Raw genomic sequence first — 18,792 nt, forward strand, 5'->3', positions numbered from 1 at the left:
CAAGAAAAGAGGTCATTTGCCAAAGAAACACGACAAAAGCATCTGAAGACCACCTCTTTTTAACTCTTCCTTTTCCCCATAAACAAAAAACCCAAATTCCATACTAGAAAATAAAGCAAAAACGTTAGATAAGGGGTGAACTGACAGGAAATCTATTAAGTGCCTGGATTAGTGTTACCCAGAAGATGTCTGGGACAAGGTTGATCCTGAGAGCTGACATAGGCCTGTGGTTTGCAATCCGGACAGGATGTTGAAATCCACTGGGGAGCTCCTGCTTGGACTCTCCTCTCAGAATTTCTGATTCCCTTCATTTGGGTGGGGCCTTAAAATTGGGAAGTTTCAAAAGCTCCTAGGTGATTCTAACATGCTGTTATGGCTAAGAACCACTGCATGGGTCTAATGCCTTTGCTTTATGAATGAAGAAACAGTGGGTGGGGTTTCCATGGCTCACCTGGCTCATCAGTGGTAGAACCAGTGCTATGTTTCAAGTTTACTTCTCTTTCCAGCTCACATCCTTTATACTGCTCAGCCCAGGACAACGTCTTATTCATTTCATAGCTGCTTTACCCTGTCTGCATTTAATGAGGCTGGCCCTATGGTAGGTTTCAGTAAACATTAATTAAATAAATTCATATCTAGTTTTCAATTGCTGATAATGACCATATTGGGAAACTTAACAGTGGAAGTGGAGTGTGCAAAATGTCAAGGGATTTCCAGAGTTTCAGCATTGAGAAAGTCTCTGCCTATTTTTAGAGCTCAACAAGCCATCCCCACATAACCCTAGAAGCTGCATTGACTTCTATCAAAGTTGCATGGTACCAGCAAAATGAAGAGATTTTAGGGCAAGGTGAGGGTAAATGGGGTTTGTGGGAAAGAGGAGGAAAGCAAATTCAGAGAGGTTAGACCTGAGCTGCATGTAAAAAGAAGGAAATATGTACAACCAGATCATATTAGGAATAATGACAGGCTGAAAAAGGTGGGAATATAGGGACAAAGTGAGGTTTTCCCTTGATCTGGGCAAATATAGAAAGTGCTAAACAAGAAGAGGAAAGGCTTGAAGAACAATGGTATTCAGGTAAGGTTGAGCTCACACAGAGGTGATATCTACTTGGCATGATTCACAATCCAAGTTTTCCTTTGTTTCTTTTCAGGAGAACCAAGTTATGTTATTGCCTTTCAAACTTTCCCTGGCCTGGACCTTATCTTCAGATATTTAAATTCTGTAGAAACAGAGTGAGAATTCTGATGCATCTGCTTAATTTAAGAATTCAAATCAAACTGACTGGTAATGATCTTTGTATCTCACCCATCATGCTAATGCCTAATATTCCACATTAGAGCTGCGAGCCTTTACTTAAAAGCCTGGTCTCATTAATATGAAAGTTGTCTAGGAACAGGTCACAATGAAGGTTGTGTCAGTTACTGATACTTTAAGATAATGAGTGGATGAGTTTCATCACATCATTAAGGGATAGTTTTGATCAACATCATTACAGAAAGAATAAGGGTGTCCAGTGGCTGTCTTTCACTCTTCCATCTCTGTGAGGAACAAAGACACTTAAGTTTGCACAGTGCTTTACCACTCACAAAATATCTTCATATCTTATTATTTATAATTTATTATTGTATGTCCGCATTTTACAGATGAGAAAAAGTATTAAGTAACATCTCCTGGCATCCTCTTCTATAATCACCCTTGATTATTCAACTTGAGAGAAATAGGGCATCCTAGTGGGTGGAGCCACTCAAATTTGATAAATGAACAAGAGACATCATATTTCTTTCCCAGGAACATGGTGAGTTAGATCCTATCCCAAGCCACCTCCTCTTCTAAGAATGGCAGTCTTAAAATAAATAATTAGAAAACAAGCTAAGAATCCTTTTTTAAACTTAAAAAACAGTTTATTGAAAAAGAGTAATGCTTTATAGAAATTCCCATTATAAAACTCCAAAATATCTACTGGTCTATTTTCAGGTGTCGTAGAAGAGTATAAAAATATTGAAATTTAATAAATTCTATTGTAACAATTTTGTTGGTCATTTTGGACCATAAAATGTTTTGTGACATTTAGTAACTAATATCCACATGGAATTACACTCACACATCATGAAGATCTATGTATGTAGCAAAAGCCATTTACGTGTTAATTTCCAAAAGCATATATTCTCGGGTTTGGAAGGCACACTAATATTTATTGGGTCACAGTCCTCATAAGACACAGTGGCTGACTTTCCTTATATGGTTTATTGTGAAGTACCATTTCCAAACTATCCTCGCAGCCTCAGCCGCCAGCAATGGTGAGAGCTAAGAGAGCATCACTTAACAGATAGCACCTTACAAGTTACTATGATTCCAAAATCTCCCGTGCTATTGGATTTACCAATACTTAATTTTTTATTTCTTCCCATTACATCTGCTTAGCCACAAAAAGCATCAGGCCATACTCACTAGAGAAGATAAGACTTCCTTAGAATCTTATTCATTTATGAGTGAATTTTGCTTCACTGTCTTGTCACTTGAGAGATGGTTAAGGCAAGAAACCTATTTCTTGATATTTTTTTCTGTTCAAATATTTGTAAAATAACACCAAAACCTATGCAGTTAATTCCTTAATTCTTTCCCTTAGTAGAGCACTTTTTAAATTACAAAACCACATTTACATGTATTCTATCTCACTGGATTCCCCACAACATCACTGTGAGGTGGGCAGATCAGGAATTACAAACCACCTCTTGCAGATGAAGCAATAAACAGGGCAGCCAAGTGCTTTGCTCAAACACAGATGGTGATTGATAGCACCAAGACTCAAATCCAGGTCTTCAGACACCAGTGCCAACACCCTTTCCATTACATCATCTTGCTTAAGTGAAACAGCATTCTGTACAGACTGGAATAGTGAGAGCAGTTGTTAAAATGGAACAGAGCACAAACAACATGTCAGGCACAGCTGAAAGAATGGAAGTAGACTGGTAGAGAGAGGAAGGTACTGAAACACACGAAGGTATGTGTGTAGGTATTTTTCAGTGACTTCTAAATAGCCAATTGAGCAAACAAAAACACTACACAGACATATTTCATGATCAGGGAATACGATTAATATAAACTAATTAATACTTACACTGCCTCTACTAACTGGTTAAGTATCATTATCTCAATTTGGCAGATAGAAAAAAGAGGTAGAAAGATCAAGTGACTTGCTGACAGCTATAGAGAGAATATTTGTCACCAGATTCTCACTCCAGAAAGTCTAGCTCTTTGTTCAGACAAACAGACCATATCTTATCAGGAAGATACAAAATACATGAAAATTACATGTGGGAAAACAATACAATTAAGGAAAGGGGAACAAAAGGTGGTTCGGGGGGATATACAACTGTGAATAAGTAGTTTAAAAATTCAATCAATAAAACTGTGTTACGACACCTGGGTGAACAGCATGCAGCTACTCAATCGGACAAATATTTTCAAAGCAAACAAGAGTGCTGTGGGTCAGAGTACAGGGATTGTGTGGGAAGGTCGACAGGAACACATCACTTTGGTCATGCAGAAATATTTGCCTCCAAAGTTCTGATTGGTGAGAAATTCTTCCATTAAAAATTAAAATGTAGGCTATGAAATATGTTAGATTCAGGGGTTAGAGACCAGTGAAATATAAAACAAATAGGGCTTAATGAAAATGCAAGTGGCAGAAGATGATGGTAAAAAATACAATAGGTATATGAGAAAGGCACACATGAATTGAGAGAATCATCGGTAAGGCAGGCTAGGTCTTATGGCAAAGACACTAAAAGCTGATGAAGATGAGTAAATGATATTTGACTATGATATCTGTATATATAGACAAAGAAGAAAAATATACCAATAAACTTTTTCATTAATATGGAATTAAATACATTTACCTATTTTTAGAGATACTTTAAGTATGCTAGTATCAACATAATGAGAAGAATATTTTACTATGTTTAATAGAAAAACATGTATATATACATATCTATATATATATTTAAGGAGCACCCCCTTCCCCAATTTGAGTTTGGCTACTCAGTGGGAAGCAGTAACACAAATGGAAAAATCTTCCCTCCTGTATTGAGGAAAGAAGATAAAATAAGACTAAGCCATGTTTAGCAGTGAGCATTTTTAACACATGAGTTTTGCGTTTGTTTTGTAATACCATACTTCAGATTACAATACTCAAAAGTCTAAGGTCCTAATGTTAATGATAGTTTCTCAACGTCCATTTTCGGTTTGTTCCAACATGATTGTCTCCTTTTGTGTCTGTGTCACACGTAGTCTTTCCCACTTGAAGGTGCAGGTTTTGGATAGGGCCGTGGTGTTGGGTAAGAGGATGTTTTTTGGGGACAGGAACAGCAAAGTAGGGCACCTCCTAGAAGGCAGAGAGAAGCAGCAGCCCAGCCAGTGAAGAGAGCCTGACCAAATTCATACCTAAAAGGAAACACCAATGCACCTGTTAATCAGAGAAATACTGGCAAATTTTCTAACACAATGAAGGAAAGAAATCAATACTTACTATATTTTTTTCGTTGAAAATAACCCCTCAATATCCCTTGGGAAATACTTTAAGATTTGTGAACACATACACAAAAGAATGTTTATATTGCAATTGTTGACACTTTGCAATAGTAGATCAGGAAATCAAACTTATAATACCAGGTCGATTACACAAATAATTCCAAAGACTTTTCCATATGTAGGATACTCATAAAGCATGTTTATATATTTTAGAAGTCGGGTTTGGATCATGGTTCCTAGGCTAAGCCTTAGCACAGTAGGCTTTATCATTAAGTAATAATCATATTCTATTAAGAAACTGATAGAGCATAATGGAGATAATCAGAGTTTTGAATAGTTGATCCATTGATCCCAGGTACCTATATAAACTGAAATTCTATTTTTATGATTTTATAAAGAAAAGGTCTAAGCAGCCCATGAACCATTCTGGATTAAGCTGATCCAGGCCGATGTATTAAAGCAGACACTTAGGTGAGGTATCACTCAGATGTGAGTGATTTTGGACAATATGGAAGAGTAGAGAAGGGTTGGTTCTATAGATTATAAGGCCTGAGTCTGAATCCTGATGCAAACTTTCTGCAATTCTGGGACAGCAACGTCACCTCTCAGCATCAGTTTCTCCTCCTCTCAGCAGGATAATCCCACCTGCCTCAATAGACTGCCTTCAAGATCACATGCAATAATGTAAATAACAATTGCAAAATGCCTGGCAATTTATAAAGTGCTTTCCTGTGAGTTACTGGTATTATTACCTTGGTGAAACTTTAGCCTACTGACCTCTAACAATTTCTGTCCTTACATTGTAAATCTTATGGGATGGGCTCCAACACAAGTATTGCAGTATGTGTTCTCCATATGTGCGTGATTACATGAAAAGAAACACATCTTATCTCTCCAAACACTGAGGATTTTTATCCATTCATCCAAGCATTCAACAAGCAGTAATTATGTTTTAACATCCTGACTGAATATAGTTATTAGGCGTTAAAGATGTGAAGACAGTGAGATGAAGAGCCTTGTCTCTGATTAAACAATGTTGTTGCATGAGAGCTAAGAATTAGCTCTTCAACTTGCACAACTTGCAGCATAAAAAAAGACCTTTGTAAAGCCAATTTTACAATTGTGAAAGAACAAAAAACTTCAAGGTGGTATCTGAACACACTAAAAACGTACATCATAGTTTTACATGTAAAAATAAACCATTGGAAATGAAGTATTATTATTCATTAACCCCTACAGTAGTATAACTTTTCTCAGTCAATCATAAACTGCGCATTAGTTATAAACAATCATAGGTAGGTGTTGTAAACATCAGAATACACTTCAAAAAGGAAATCTCAAATATATTAACATCTTTATTAATACCTGATTTAAAAAAAGAAAAAAAAAGTCCAGTATATCATTGGAAAGCATAGAGCTTAAAACTTTTCGACTTTGGAAGGTATTTTGTTGTCATCAATACAGGCTATTAAAGAAATTATCAAACTCTTTTTAACATAAGTCACAGATCATTTAAATTGTTAGTTTCACATAAAATTCTGGAAAGCAAATCTGGGAAGCTAAGGCACTAGCAGGACTTTGTAGAACATAAAAAGGGTATTTTCTCAGAAAACAAACTATTTCATGCATGAATAGCATTACCTGGCATTGACTGGGGTCATGGGGTCATAGAATTCTTGAACAATTCTATTGCCATACCATGCTGTGGCGACTAAAATAGCCAGACCTACAGAAATTCAAAACAAAAGACTGTCAGTCACCATGGAACACTGAGCCTAAATACACAGCCTGTTAAACCAAAACATATTTTGCATGAATTAAATCTCATCAATAGTGCTGACATTTTTATTTTGGTATTAGGGAGATCAGAAGTCCAGATATGATTGATTTCAAGTATCTATTAAAATACAAAAATCCTAGGTTGGAGCTAGACATAATTTATACATTTTATGACATCTTGGCACAAATAATGCTTTTTTTGGAAACAGGCAAGTATATGTTGTACAAAACCACTTTCAAATACACTGTTATACATTAGGGTACTAAACTACATTTGATAAAACTATTGTCATTATTAGTATAGATAGAATTGCTTGCAACAGGGGAAGATGAAAACCCTTCTATGTTCTTGATCAAGCTCAAAATTTACATTTCTGCAGAATCAAAAGAAGAATGCAAGCAGCTAGATAGTGGTGAGATTAGGACATGTCTCAGAATGGACCAGAATACCTGCATTGCTCCTGCCCCATTGGCCAAGGGAATACCTGGCATAGGCATACATTGACCTGAGATTTGTTGAGGGTGTCACATCAGATCATTTATGCAACCAAATCTCAATTTCCCCTGGCATTTTATATTCAATGATAGCAGAGAAATCATTTAGTCAAAATCATTCACTTCATCGTTTATAAGAAATATAAAATACTTCACTTTTTCTTACTAAAAAAGTTAAGTAACTTTTTTATAGGAATTCTAAGCATTCATCAATATAGACAGATTAGACGTTTGTATGGTACTCTCTCTCCCCAACAAAATAATGGTTCAATGTAATTACCTCTAAACTTGACAGAGAACACTATTGCTTTTGGCTGCTCAAATAGACCATGTGAATGATCTTGAACTTGTGACCCTTACTCTTAAAAGAAGTCCCTGAAACTGGAATAGGAGTGATGCAGTAACCTGGAGGCAAGAGAAGGAAGAATGCCATGCAATCAGTCTATTCACAGTCTTTGCTATAAGGTGAAATGATTGGGAATAAAACACTATCCATGTCTTTTCAGACAGGGGCCAATCTGTATTTGGGTAAACTGAGAGCCTGGTCCTTTTAAACTAACCATATATTTAGCAAAGCCACAGATACTCTTCCTCAGTTACTGGTTAAACTGACATATTATACTGGAGCAAAATCCCCTACAAGTCTTCTGTCAAAAAGAAAATAAGGCAATAACGTCTATTCTAGTTTTTTTCTTTTTTCTTTTTTTTTTTTTTGAGATGGAGTCTTGCTGTTGCCAGGCTAGAGTGCAGTGGCACAATCTCAGCTCACTGCAACCTCCGCCTCGTGGGTTCAAGCAATTCCCCTGCCTCAGCCTCCTGAGTAGCTGGGACTATAGCTGCACGCCACCATGCCTGGCTACTTTTTTGTATTTTAGTAGAGACGGGGCTTCACCATGTTGGCCAGGCTGGTCTTGAACTCCCAACCTCAGGTGACCTGCCTGCCTGAGCTTCCCAAAGTGCTGGGACTACAGGCATGAACCACTGTGTCCAGACTAAAAAGCACAATTTATTTTCAATGGAAAATATAATGTCATTATTTTATCAAAAAATTAAAGATACTTCTGTATTGTTTTCTTTCCTAACTGCTTTAATCTGATGATTCCAACAGGCCACCTCTACTCCAATTGGCCTTTCTTTTCATTGATATGTAGGTACATCCTGTTTATTCCAGAATTAGATCTGCCCAGCTGGAATTCTATCCTTATTTTTCTCTAATAATCTCAATCCTTCCATCCCTAATAGACTTGTGGAGTTCACATATTCTTGTGTTTTCTCTCACGATTCCCTATCTTTTCCACATAGTATCTGTGGAGACAACATAGGAATTTTATGAATTATAAAAACTTCCTCTTTAGTGTTTTCTAAATAGCCAACAACTTTCTTCACTGGAAGAGACTGGTTCTAACAAACTTCAACCTAAAGACCTGTCAGATGTGAGCAGAGATCTCAAGTTTTCATTTGGTTTGTTTTGAGAACACGAAAGTCAACTGGACTTCAGGTCTATGTTTGCAGTTTGTTTTGGAGACTGAAATGAAGTGTAATGAGTCCAGCACAATATATGGAAGCTGAAAACTAGATTTCAAATCATACCAGGAACAGGTTAGTAAGGTAAAGGGGGGCCTTTTGTTTAAATTTTGTTTAAATTCTAGATTTACAGCCTCTATTACCTGCAAGAAGAAATATCACGCCCCCAATGACAGCCATCCGCATCTTCTGCACCTCATCATCTTCCAAGCACTTCATACACTTCATGCCAACGGTGGCCACAAAGATTGCTATCACTCCCAGCAGGATGCCAACCACCATCAAGGCACGGGTTGCTTGCAATGTGCCTGGCAGAAAACATTTTAAAACATGTAAAAAATACGCTTATACCAGTAAGATAAGAATGGAAGAAGACCAAGTATATGTCACTGTTGTATAGAAGAGAGAAAACTGGACTAGGAATCTAGGAACCACAGTTATAAGGATGTTTACACTGGTAACACAACATATAGTATCTTCTCCAGAAAAACAAATGCCAGGCTGGATGATGGAAAAGTGATCCTTCCATTCTAACATTTTACGTTTTCAACGTTAAATTCAAAATAAACTGGAAAGATAATTAATGATCTAATTGAATGAGGTTAGCTTAACTGATACATGTTTAATGTTTACTAATGAAATTTAATTCTTGCTAGGATAATTTTAATTTTAAGTAACAATCATATGTACTATCCCAGATGGTAACTACTCATGACCAAAATGGTTTACAGTTCATATTTGATATTAGTCACCAGCTTTACACTCCCATCATCAAGCTTCAGAAAAACTAGGTGAATTGGAAGATAAAAAGTAGATGTTTCATAGATTATCATGACTGGATAAGCAACATTTGTATCTCAAGTGATGTGAATAGGAAGAGTCGGGGAGAATAAGGAAGTTATTTTCTTAAAACGAAACAAAATCATCTTTGAGATGTTACCTTGGAACATAATAATAGATTCATATTCAAAGACATCACCAGTTTTTAAAACTATTTAAGCTGTCATGTTGTAAAAAAGCATATGCAATAATACAATGTAGTGTTTCTCAGGATTCCATTAATTTTTCTAATTTCCTGTTATTATTTTTGGTATACTAACTCATGATTAGATAAACAGAGTTAAGCTAGAGAGATAATGTCAACATGTTTCCTAGAGTACAAGCTTGATGTCGTCATTGTGGCAATAAAGGCACAGACTTATAAATATAAACTGAAACTATGCTGGTTAGAAGATTTTGTTTAAATTCTAGATTTACGTCCTCCTTTAATTAAAGATCTCTATATCATTCACAATGATAATATGTGACAGGTACTTTTGGGATATATACGGATTTTTTTATCTTTAACAAACTATGCTATCTTGAGCAAGCCACTTAGTATTCTTTGGAATATTTCTATTACATAAGTAAAATGTAAATTATGTCTTTATCCAGTGGATTGGAACTTGGTGGTCTTAAAAAGTGGCTCAGATGTTAGAAAGGTTTTGTATCTCAATATCTAATTAAATCTAGGATTAGCCTCAATATCTTCAAGATTGAGAACTTAGGTTACCCATCATAATTAAAGCTAAAGAGTTCTAAAACTTTATTAAATCTTGATTTAGTGATTTTCCATCTTTGCTATAACCAGACAATCTATGATAAAATTATATAATCTCTCTCTCTTTTGTTTTTTTGAGACAAGGTCTCACTCTGTCACCCAGGCTGGAGTGCAGTGGCATGATCTTGGCTCACTACAACCTCCACCTCTGGGGCACAAGCGATTCTAGTGCTGCAGCCTCCTGAATAGTTGAGATTTCAGGTGCCCGCCACCACGCCTGGATAATTTTTTTTTTTTTTTTTGTAGAGACGGGTTTCACCATGTTGCCCAGAGTTGTCTCCAACTCCTGAGGTCAGGTGATTCAGCCCCCTTGGCCTCCCAAGTGTTGGGATTATAGGTGTGACCCACTGTGCCCAGCTGTAATCTCTTTCTAAGAAGTATCAAAGGTATTGTTTACAGTATTGGAGTGATATTTTGGAAGCCAAGGTAAAGTTTTATTGATTTCATTTAAAAATAAAAAAAAAAAAGACTTTCTGATTCCCCTCACACATTGACCTCCTCATAAGCATGAACAGGCACACATGCACACTGACCCACACACCTGTCTTTAGATTCCAGGTGGTAGAGGAACTGCTGAATAAAACACATGTTCCATGGACCACAGGCTTACCAGGAAGGAGCTGAAGCTGCTTGTAAGGTTATTACAAAACTTCTTCCTTGGAATCACAAACCATACTGTGGTATGAAGAGGAAAGTACCAAGGACTCCATGGTTAAGGTATGTCCTCTTTCTGATGGGTGGTTTTTGCAAAGGCTGTCATTAATGGGAAGTAATGAATAAAATAACGAAACCATACATAACACAGATGTCAGATATAATCCTAAGATTGCACTTGGAAGGAAAATATTTCAGGCAGAGATAGGCTGGAAGAGGAGATGCTGAAAGTAGCAAAGATGTCTGGAGGAAAGGGAAACCACATATCTCAGTTTGCCTGGAATAGACCCAGCTCTAAAGTTTCAAGTCCTACCTACTTAGAAGGGCCTCAATCCTGGACAATCTGGAAAAGGTGGTCACCCTACTCTAGGATGATAGGATGTGCAAAGTAAAATGAGGTTTAGCAAGGTGGGTAGAAGGCATATGTCACACAGAGCTCTGCAAATTAGGGTGAGAAGTTTAGATTCTATTCTAAGTATAATCAGAAGTCATATGATTATCTTGAGGAAGGGGTAATATGATTTTTGCTGTCATTATAGAGATCAATACTGACATAACACAATCAATAAATATTATTTCTATGATAGTCCTTTTAGCATGTATAGTGTCTTACATGTCACAGCCTCCTCCATTTTATTTTTTCATAAAAACTGTTTTTCAACATTTTATTAATCATTTTAGATGTTTTCTCTGATCTTGCTCCAAGTTTTTCTCTTTGTTTAAGGAGTGGGCCCAAAACTGGACTCAGCTTATATAATAATCGCACTGATCTTCCCTTCAAGTAAAATCAGAAGGCCCCTCGTCCAGCAGGTCTGAGCACTTAGATCACAGGGTATTCTTCAAGAGAAGTCTAACTGGGCATCAATCTCATGAATCAGACTGTATAAAAGCACTGATCTCCCAGGCAAGGAACATGTGTGAATAAACTACTCCAGGGCCCTATGTGCATCCACCTGGAATGATCTAATATTCACATTTTAGTCTCTAAGTTTTTGCCCATTAAGTTCTCAAGGAAAACACATTTGATTCATGTCAAACCTATCTTGCTGCTTCATCTCCAAAGTGTTCTTTCCAGGGTGCTAGGGGCTGATATTCTGTTCTATGATTGCTAGTAAACCTACCATGTTTCCTTTCTCTATAGCATAATATATTACTAGCATAACACACAAAAATAATGGAGAAAATGGAAAGCACAATACTCAAAAATTACATAAACCATAGAAATGAGATTTCCTGTTTTGTTTTCTAAAATGTCATTTTGCGAAGTAATATTTTCATTTACATCCTGGAACCACTGACTTAGGAAATTTACTTGTTTGTTCCAATATTAGATTTGCATCAAACCCAAAATCTCACTTTGCTTTATTGGAGACATTTGCATAAATTCTTAAGTATAGTGATTTGTGAGGAAAATGTAAAAATAATAGACATATGCAGTCATACACAAAAAGCTGAGAAATTAAAACAGCATGAAAACTCATGAGCAAGGCATAGGTAATGATACATCACAAGTCAAAGCATGCAACTATTGTCCTGCAAATTACGAGTGGTTTTTTTTTTTTTTTTTGAAACGGAGTTTTGCTCTTGTTACCCAGGCTGGAGTGCAATGGCGCGATCTCAGCTCACCGCAACCTCCGCCCCCTGGGTTCAGGCAATTCTCCTGCCTCAGCCTCCTGAGTAGCTGGGATTACAGGCACATGCCACCATGCCCAGCTACTCTTTTGTAATTTTTAGTAGAGACGGGGTTTCACCATGTTGATCAGGATGGTCTCGATCTGTTGACCTCGTCATCCACCCGCCTCGGCCTCCCAAAGTGCTGGGATTACAGGCTTGAGCCACCGCGCCCGGCTCCAAGTTACGAGTGTTTTACATGCAGATCAAATCTAAATTGCACAGCTTTAAGCTGGAACCAGATGAATATCTTCACATCATGGAAGCGTTTTAAGTCAGAGGTCTAAAGTATATAATTGTGAACTCCTGAATGATTTGAGTCAGATATTTATTCCTATTTCCATCTAAAGCACCAAGCACAGTACTTAAAAGTCCCATGGATTTATTAAATTTCACTAAATTTAAATTAGAACATGTCTTTATTCTTAAAAATAAAACTGTATCAATATGATAGGTAAAAATACTTATTCTCTTGTTTTTAGCTTAATTTTTGAGATAATACTGAGAAACACCTCCCTTGAGACCCTAGTATGCTAAAATCTTGCTACAAAAAGCCAAACAAGCTCAGGTCACTAAAAACGAGAAACTCATGCAGAGAATACAAATTGTACTTTTTGTGCAGTTTTATCTATTTTTTAAAGTATGCATCTAATAAGCTTAAAAGCTGTTTTGTTTTCCCCTAGTGGAATGATGAGTAGCAGGGCAGAGAAGTTAAGAGCGATGTTTAAAGGCAATAAAATAATATTTTGGATGAGATAGATGTGGTATAGCTTTGCAATATTAACTTTGAACTGGTCTGATTAGAACAAATCTAGGAAAAAATGTATTCCTTTTCTTGTCCCTTAAATTTGCAGATAACTCTACCATATTATGACCACTGATTAAAGTTGTCTATGAGGAACCTGGCTTAGCAAACATTCAAAAAATCACACAATTTTTTTTTTCATCATTATTCAGCAGTAAACAGAGAAGGCAGTCTTTTAATTATATTTAGCTAGACTGATAATCTTGAGATTAAAGACCACCTAAGGAGTTCTCATCATTTTCAACCTGAAAGTATAATTAAAAGTAAATACTTACAAAAATCTCTACTTAGAAGACAAGAAATGAGTTGAAAGTTACTGATTTACTACAGTTAGGTTAATCAACTAATGTGTAGAAAGACAAACTTGGAAATTTTCTAAAGCTTTCAAGTCTTGCTACACAAGCAGCAGAATCTACTACCAATACTGGACATCGTTTATGCTATTTTCTAGCCATGTTACCTTAAGTACTACATATCATAAACAAAATACAGTCATCTCTTGGTATAAAAGGGTGATTGGTTCCAGGACTACCCACAGGTTAAAAAAAAGTATGCACATGCTCAAGTCCTAAAGCTGATCCTGTGGAAGCCTTGTATACAGTAAGTCAACCCTCCCTACATGCAGGCTTTGGACCCCACAGATGCTGTATTCTTGATCAGTTTTGGTTGAAAGAAATCCACCTATAAGTGGACCCTTGCCATTCAAACCTGTCTTGTTCAAGCGTTGACTGCAGATTCCAATTACCTGTACTCACACATAGTCTCTCTTTTTATCCGCAGTTGCTTAGTAGGTATTAAGTGAATAAATGGACTGATGATTGGGTGACTAAAACAAAAAGACTGTACTTCCTTCTCCCCTTCAATTAAATGAGCTCAACATAAGCCGTCACAGAAGTGTGCTCCCCTGGCTTTTTCCCTTAGGATATCTTTTACTTTTAAAGTTCAAAGTTTCATAAGAGTTCACATTGTTAGCAGTTCCCTCTTATTGGCACACGAGGTGGTGGTCACCAGCTGTGACCTCAGAACAGAAGCAAAACCAGGAGTGAAAATGATCCTGGATGAGGCAGGATGTGCCACTTTTCAGGATGTCCTCAGAAGTTTTGCTACTTTTCTTGTTCGTTTGTTTCTTATAGAAATTTTCTCCGAATTAAGTTGATGCTTCCACATTACCTCCACCATACTTACTTAATCAGTCCAGTCAAGGAAACCTAAGCTATGTGACTTTTCTCTTTCCCTTCAATCACTTAACTAATAACAAAGAATGCTGGCATTGGAAGGAATCTTAGAAATTATCTTAGCTGCTTCATCCCTAGCAGCAAGAACAGGGCCTGGCTTCCATATGTTGAATGGATAAATGAATCATAGATTCATCTCCCCATTCCTCCTGCTCTGCCCTATTTTATAAGTGGGGAAACTTCTTGAACCCAGGGAGACCAAGTGGTTCACCATTATACACATGGCTATTTAGTGCAAAACCACAGTAAGAATAGAGAACTTCTGATCGCAAGCCTGGATTTTTGCTTCAACCTCCATTATTCTAAGAGTCAGAACTAATTTATGAAGTGTATCTGAACACCAATGGCCCTTCGAGTACCCTTGGTTCAGCAGGCATAAAGCAGCCTGGGGAAGCATAAGTGGGTGCCCTCCTCTTCACTTACGCTTCAAAGACTGTCCAAGTCAGTGATTTTGTCTCTCTGATTGAGCCTGACATCATGGTGAGAGGCTGGGAAACCTCACAGCCACCAATACTCATTAAGCACACCTACACACATGTGGATTCATGCAAAGCAAGTTAAACAGGCTAGAGGAGCTTATAAACAAATTACAGAATCTCAGGGTTAGGTGAGATTTAGAGAGAGTCTAGCCTAACCTCCCATTTGTCTGGTGCTTGGATCTTCCCTACAACATTCCTTCAAAATGCTTATTTATTCTCTGCTTGCACACCTCCCACCATGCAGCCTCCTACAGCAACCTAATTTTCGGACAGCTCTAGCTATTAGAGTCAAGTAAGAAGAAGCAATTAACACAGCACCTAAAATTGGTGCTAGATTCCTGAAAGTTTAAGAATTAGATGAAAACGAGACAAGATGTACAGGTGAATCAAGAAAAGTCTACTGCAACTGTATCTGGCACTTTTTCTATATTCCAACTTTCAGCTACAAGAATGACCAGGGTCAATAAAATCATGTACTTTGGATGAAATGGAAATTGTATCAGCCATTGTAACTACAATACACAATGTGACATTTGTTTCCCCAGGAAGTTTCTCAATTACATTTTCATAAACTGCTTGGCAAGAACTACCTGAAAGAAATCCTGCTCTCATTTTGTATTTACTGTGTACACTATTAGCACACTGTATTCCTTTAGATACCTTACAACTGACCCTACATCAAAGCAGGAAATCAAGATATTTTAATACTTCCAGTGCTAAAGCCTTGATAAAACCCTGCATCTGTACTCTAAGACATCAAGTGTGCTCTACTGGGAAAGACAGCAAGGTACAATTCCAGGAAACCAACAGCTAAGCTTTTCACCTAAAGACACTCAAGGAAATGCAGCTTTTTTATGAGGGATACAGCTTAAATATGCACACATAACCCTTTTCCTCTCTAGATGTAACAAAACTATACCAAAAGCAGCCAATGAATCACCACCCTAGATCTCTACAGCTAGTGGGCGTGAACACCACTGCTCAGGCAGAGGAATGGAGAAAAGTTTCCTGGGCTCCATCCAAAAGCATCCAGTGAGTCATGGCAGGTTAGGAGAGAGAACCTGTGAGTCAAGGGTCTCTCTTCCGAGAATTGGTTTTGAGAGAAAAGCCTAAGCCACACCTTGGATAAATTATGGCTTTCAGTAAAACAAAAGTGGATTCTGATCTGGAATTTAAAAAAAAAAAAAGGAAGACATCTCTAAATTGTGTGTGTGGGGGGATAGATATTTAGTCCTTTCACCACAGTTTTAAAAACTTTAATAACTATATTATCCAAAAAATGAAAGCAAAATGTTTTAACACATTATCATGTAAGGATGATCCATTTGAATACTTACAACATGGATCAATCTGATTTCATTTGTTTATTTAAGGAAGTTAAAGGAAAACCTATTTTAAGATGTCAAAAATGGACTATTTTGACCAGAGCAATGAAACTGAGAGTGAGACCTCTCTGGAATTGTTCTTAGAAACTTCTCCAGCCTCCAATTCCTTCATGTGGTACCTAAAATGCCCGACACCATTTCCTTAAATATACTTATCTTTCCATGGAGAAATTCAATAATTATTGCCAAATTTTTCACTTTATAAATACAAATACAACCTATGAGGGCAATAAGCAACACATAATTACCAAAATTATAGATTGGTTTTGGTTTAAAGAAGTCCTAATATGGAAACCTTCAAAAGCTGAAATAACACTCAAAACGACCATGCACATTGAGCAAATGCCACAGGTACTCAAGGTGTTTAAACAGATTTGGAACAGGCTTAATAACTAAACTATACAGCTTTTGACATACCCTATTAAAAGTTGTTCTTTGATAGGAGGTGAACAAAACAAGTTAAGTAAACTTGAACAATGGCAACACTTCTTACCCTTAGCACTCCATGGGGGCCAGTGGGCAGTCATGTTTATCTAGGCAAAGACTGAGGGACCTTTTCTTCAAGTTAGTTGAAGGGAATAACAAACATATGATATAAGACAATTAATGTGATTTCTCAAGGAAGATACTCCAGCAGTGAATCATTATTACCTAAGTAAATGGGTATTTAACGATTTTTCTGACAATACACTCAAAACCTTTAATTTAAAAAACATATGTAAAAACAAAGATCCTATTATCCTTCTTCCACCATGCTTAGAAATATGTCTCTCTATACAGTCCTTTCCAACTTGACAAGGGGTCACTGAACATCCATGGCACAGAAATTCCTTTGTGGAAGATGGAAACCTGAAAGACGCACCTCTTCTTTCTTTCTCACTGCCTCCTGCTCCCAGCTGACCTCTCATTTCATCAGCTGTGACTATTTTGCTGCATTTCCCTTCAGTGTCTTTACTTTCCCCTTTGTATTATGTTGGGCAGGTTATTTCGAACCTTTCTTGTCTGGCTTCTGCCACCTGCCACCAACCTTTTCATTCCAAGATAGCACTACACAATCAGACTCTACTGAAGACGTTGGGTCTAAAAGTTAAAACTTTGTGGGAAACTCAAGTGGCTTCTCCAAGGAGTCTTGCAAGAGGCCTCGCTGCACTAACTGAATCTTAAAAATGGAAAGAATCAACCTGAAGTATGAGTAGCAGACACTTAGATAGGATATTTCAAGTAGGGATGTAACTTTTGCTATGAAAAATCATAGTAAAGATTAAAAAATCGATCTAATACTTGAGGATTTTTAAGCTTGCACACCTGAGTAGTTACCAGGAGCATGTCTAGGAGAGGCCTAAGAGCTCAAGTTCAAGTCTGGCCTTCACTCTCTCAATCTCGACCCACCAGCATAGGAATTTCAGATGAAGCCACACCTAGTGTGGCAGAAAAGTGCCACCTAGGGAGTTAGAGGCAACACTAGAGCTTATGCCTGGGCATCCCTTGTCTCAAACCAGGATTCGCATTTGCTTATGACAGAGCACGTCATCAGAAGACTTGATCAACTCCAGACTGATAACCATGTAATCACACGACAGAATGAGCCCATAAGGGAACGGCAGGGGGACTGGGGCCTCTGGACGGCGGCTGTGAGGTGGGGGTGCACTCACTGTTCAGATTCAGCAAGGAGTCAAAGACTTTGCACTGGATCTGCCCGGTACTCTGCGACACGCAGGACATCCACAGCCCCTCGTACATGGCCTGGGCGGTCACGATGTTGTCTCCGGCATAGGAGTAAATCCTCCACTGGGGCAGGGCAGTGCTGACGATGGCGCCGATCCATCCCAGGAAGGCGAGAATGAAGCCTAGCAGCTGCAGCCCCGCGTTGGCCATGACTCGCTCGGGCGCCCGCGCTGGCTCGGGGTGGCAGGTGCAGAAGGCGGAGAGTTTGCAGGTGCGCAACGCGAACTCCCGAAGGTGACCCGGCCCCGCGGAGGAAGTTAAGGCGGGGAGTCCAGCTCGCTGCGCAGCCGCTGGAGAAGCTCTGGGTCCGGGTCGGGGTCCGGGTCCGGGGCGGCGCTGGAGTCTGGGTACTAGAAGCTGCGGTTGCTCCCGAGCTCAGGAACTGAGACGCCAAACCGCTGGGCGCCGCGATTTAAATCAGCTCCGCCCGCCTCAGCCCTGCAGCCGGGGAGCGCCCCCTGGCGGTTTCGGGGCGGCTCACCGGGAGGGGGCGGGGGGAACGCGCTGCGGGCGGTGTGGGGACCTCCCCGCAGGACCAGGCACCAGAGCTGCGTCGCTGCTCCTTTCTCTCGTGGATCTCCTCGCTCCTGTCAGGAGTTTCACGCTTTTCATTCACTCACTCCAATCATCCAAAAATTACTATGCACTGTACCTGTAAATCCTAAAAACAACGATGAAGAAATGAGCCCTCAAGAGCTGCGGTTTTAGCTTTAATACTTTTTCCCAATATCTTATTGAAAGACATGTCTACCCAACTCCGCATCTCCTCCCGCATCTCACATACATTTCTCTCTCCTTTGCTCAGCTTCCTCCCCTTTCTCCTTTCCCCTGCCCCCTTCTGTCAAGCTCTTTCCATCACTTGTCTCTCCGACGGCCCCCAGAGATCTATACACTCTACAGATTGGGAAG

The 18,792-nt window shown here is 38.5% G+C and overlaps 1 protein-coding gene across 1 annotated transcript; it reads right to left on the bottom strand.

The window, feature by feature from the left end:
- Positions 1-1,880: 1,880 nt before the first annotated feature.
- CLDN1 (claudin 1) lies at positions 1,881-18,272 on the bottom strand. The gene is made up of 4 exons (XM_002758187.6): positions 17,811-18,272; positions 8,473-8,637; positions 6,173-6,257; positions 1,881-4,444 (listed from the first exon to the last, which is right to left on the bottom strand). The coding sequence occupies exons 1-4, from the start codon at positions 18,031-18,033 to the stop codon at positions 4,282-4,284; spliced, it is 636 nt and encodes a 211-aa protein (XP_002758233.1). The 5' UTR covers positions 18,034-18,272; the 3' UTR covers positions 1,881-4,281.
- Positions 18,273-18,792: the final 520 nt, after the last annotated feature.

Source organism: Callithrix jacchus, chromosome 15 (assembly GCF_049354715.1).
Source record: "Callithrix jacchus isolate 240 chromosome 15, calJac240_pri, whole genome shotgun sequence".
In the NCBI taxonomy this organism is placed as follows: domain Eukaryota; kingdom Metazoa; phylum Chordata; class Mammalia; order Primates; family Cebidae; genus Callithrix; species Callithrix jacchus.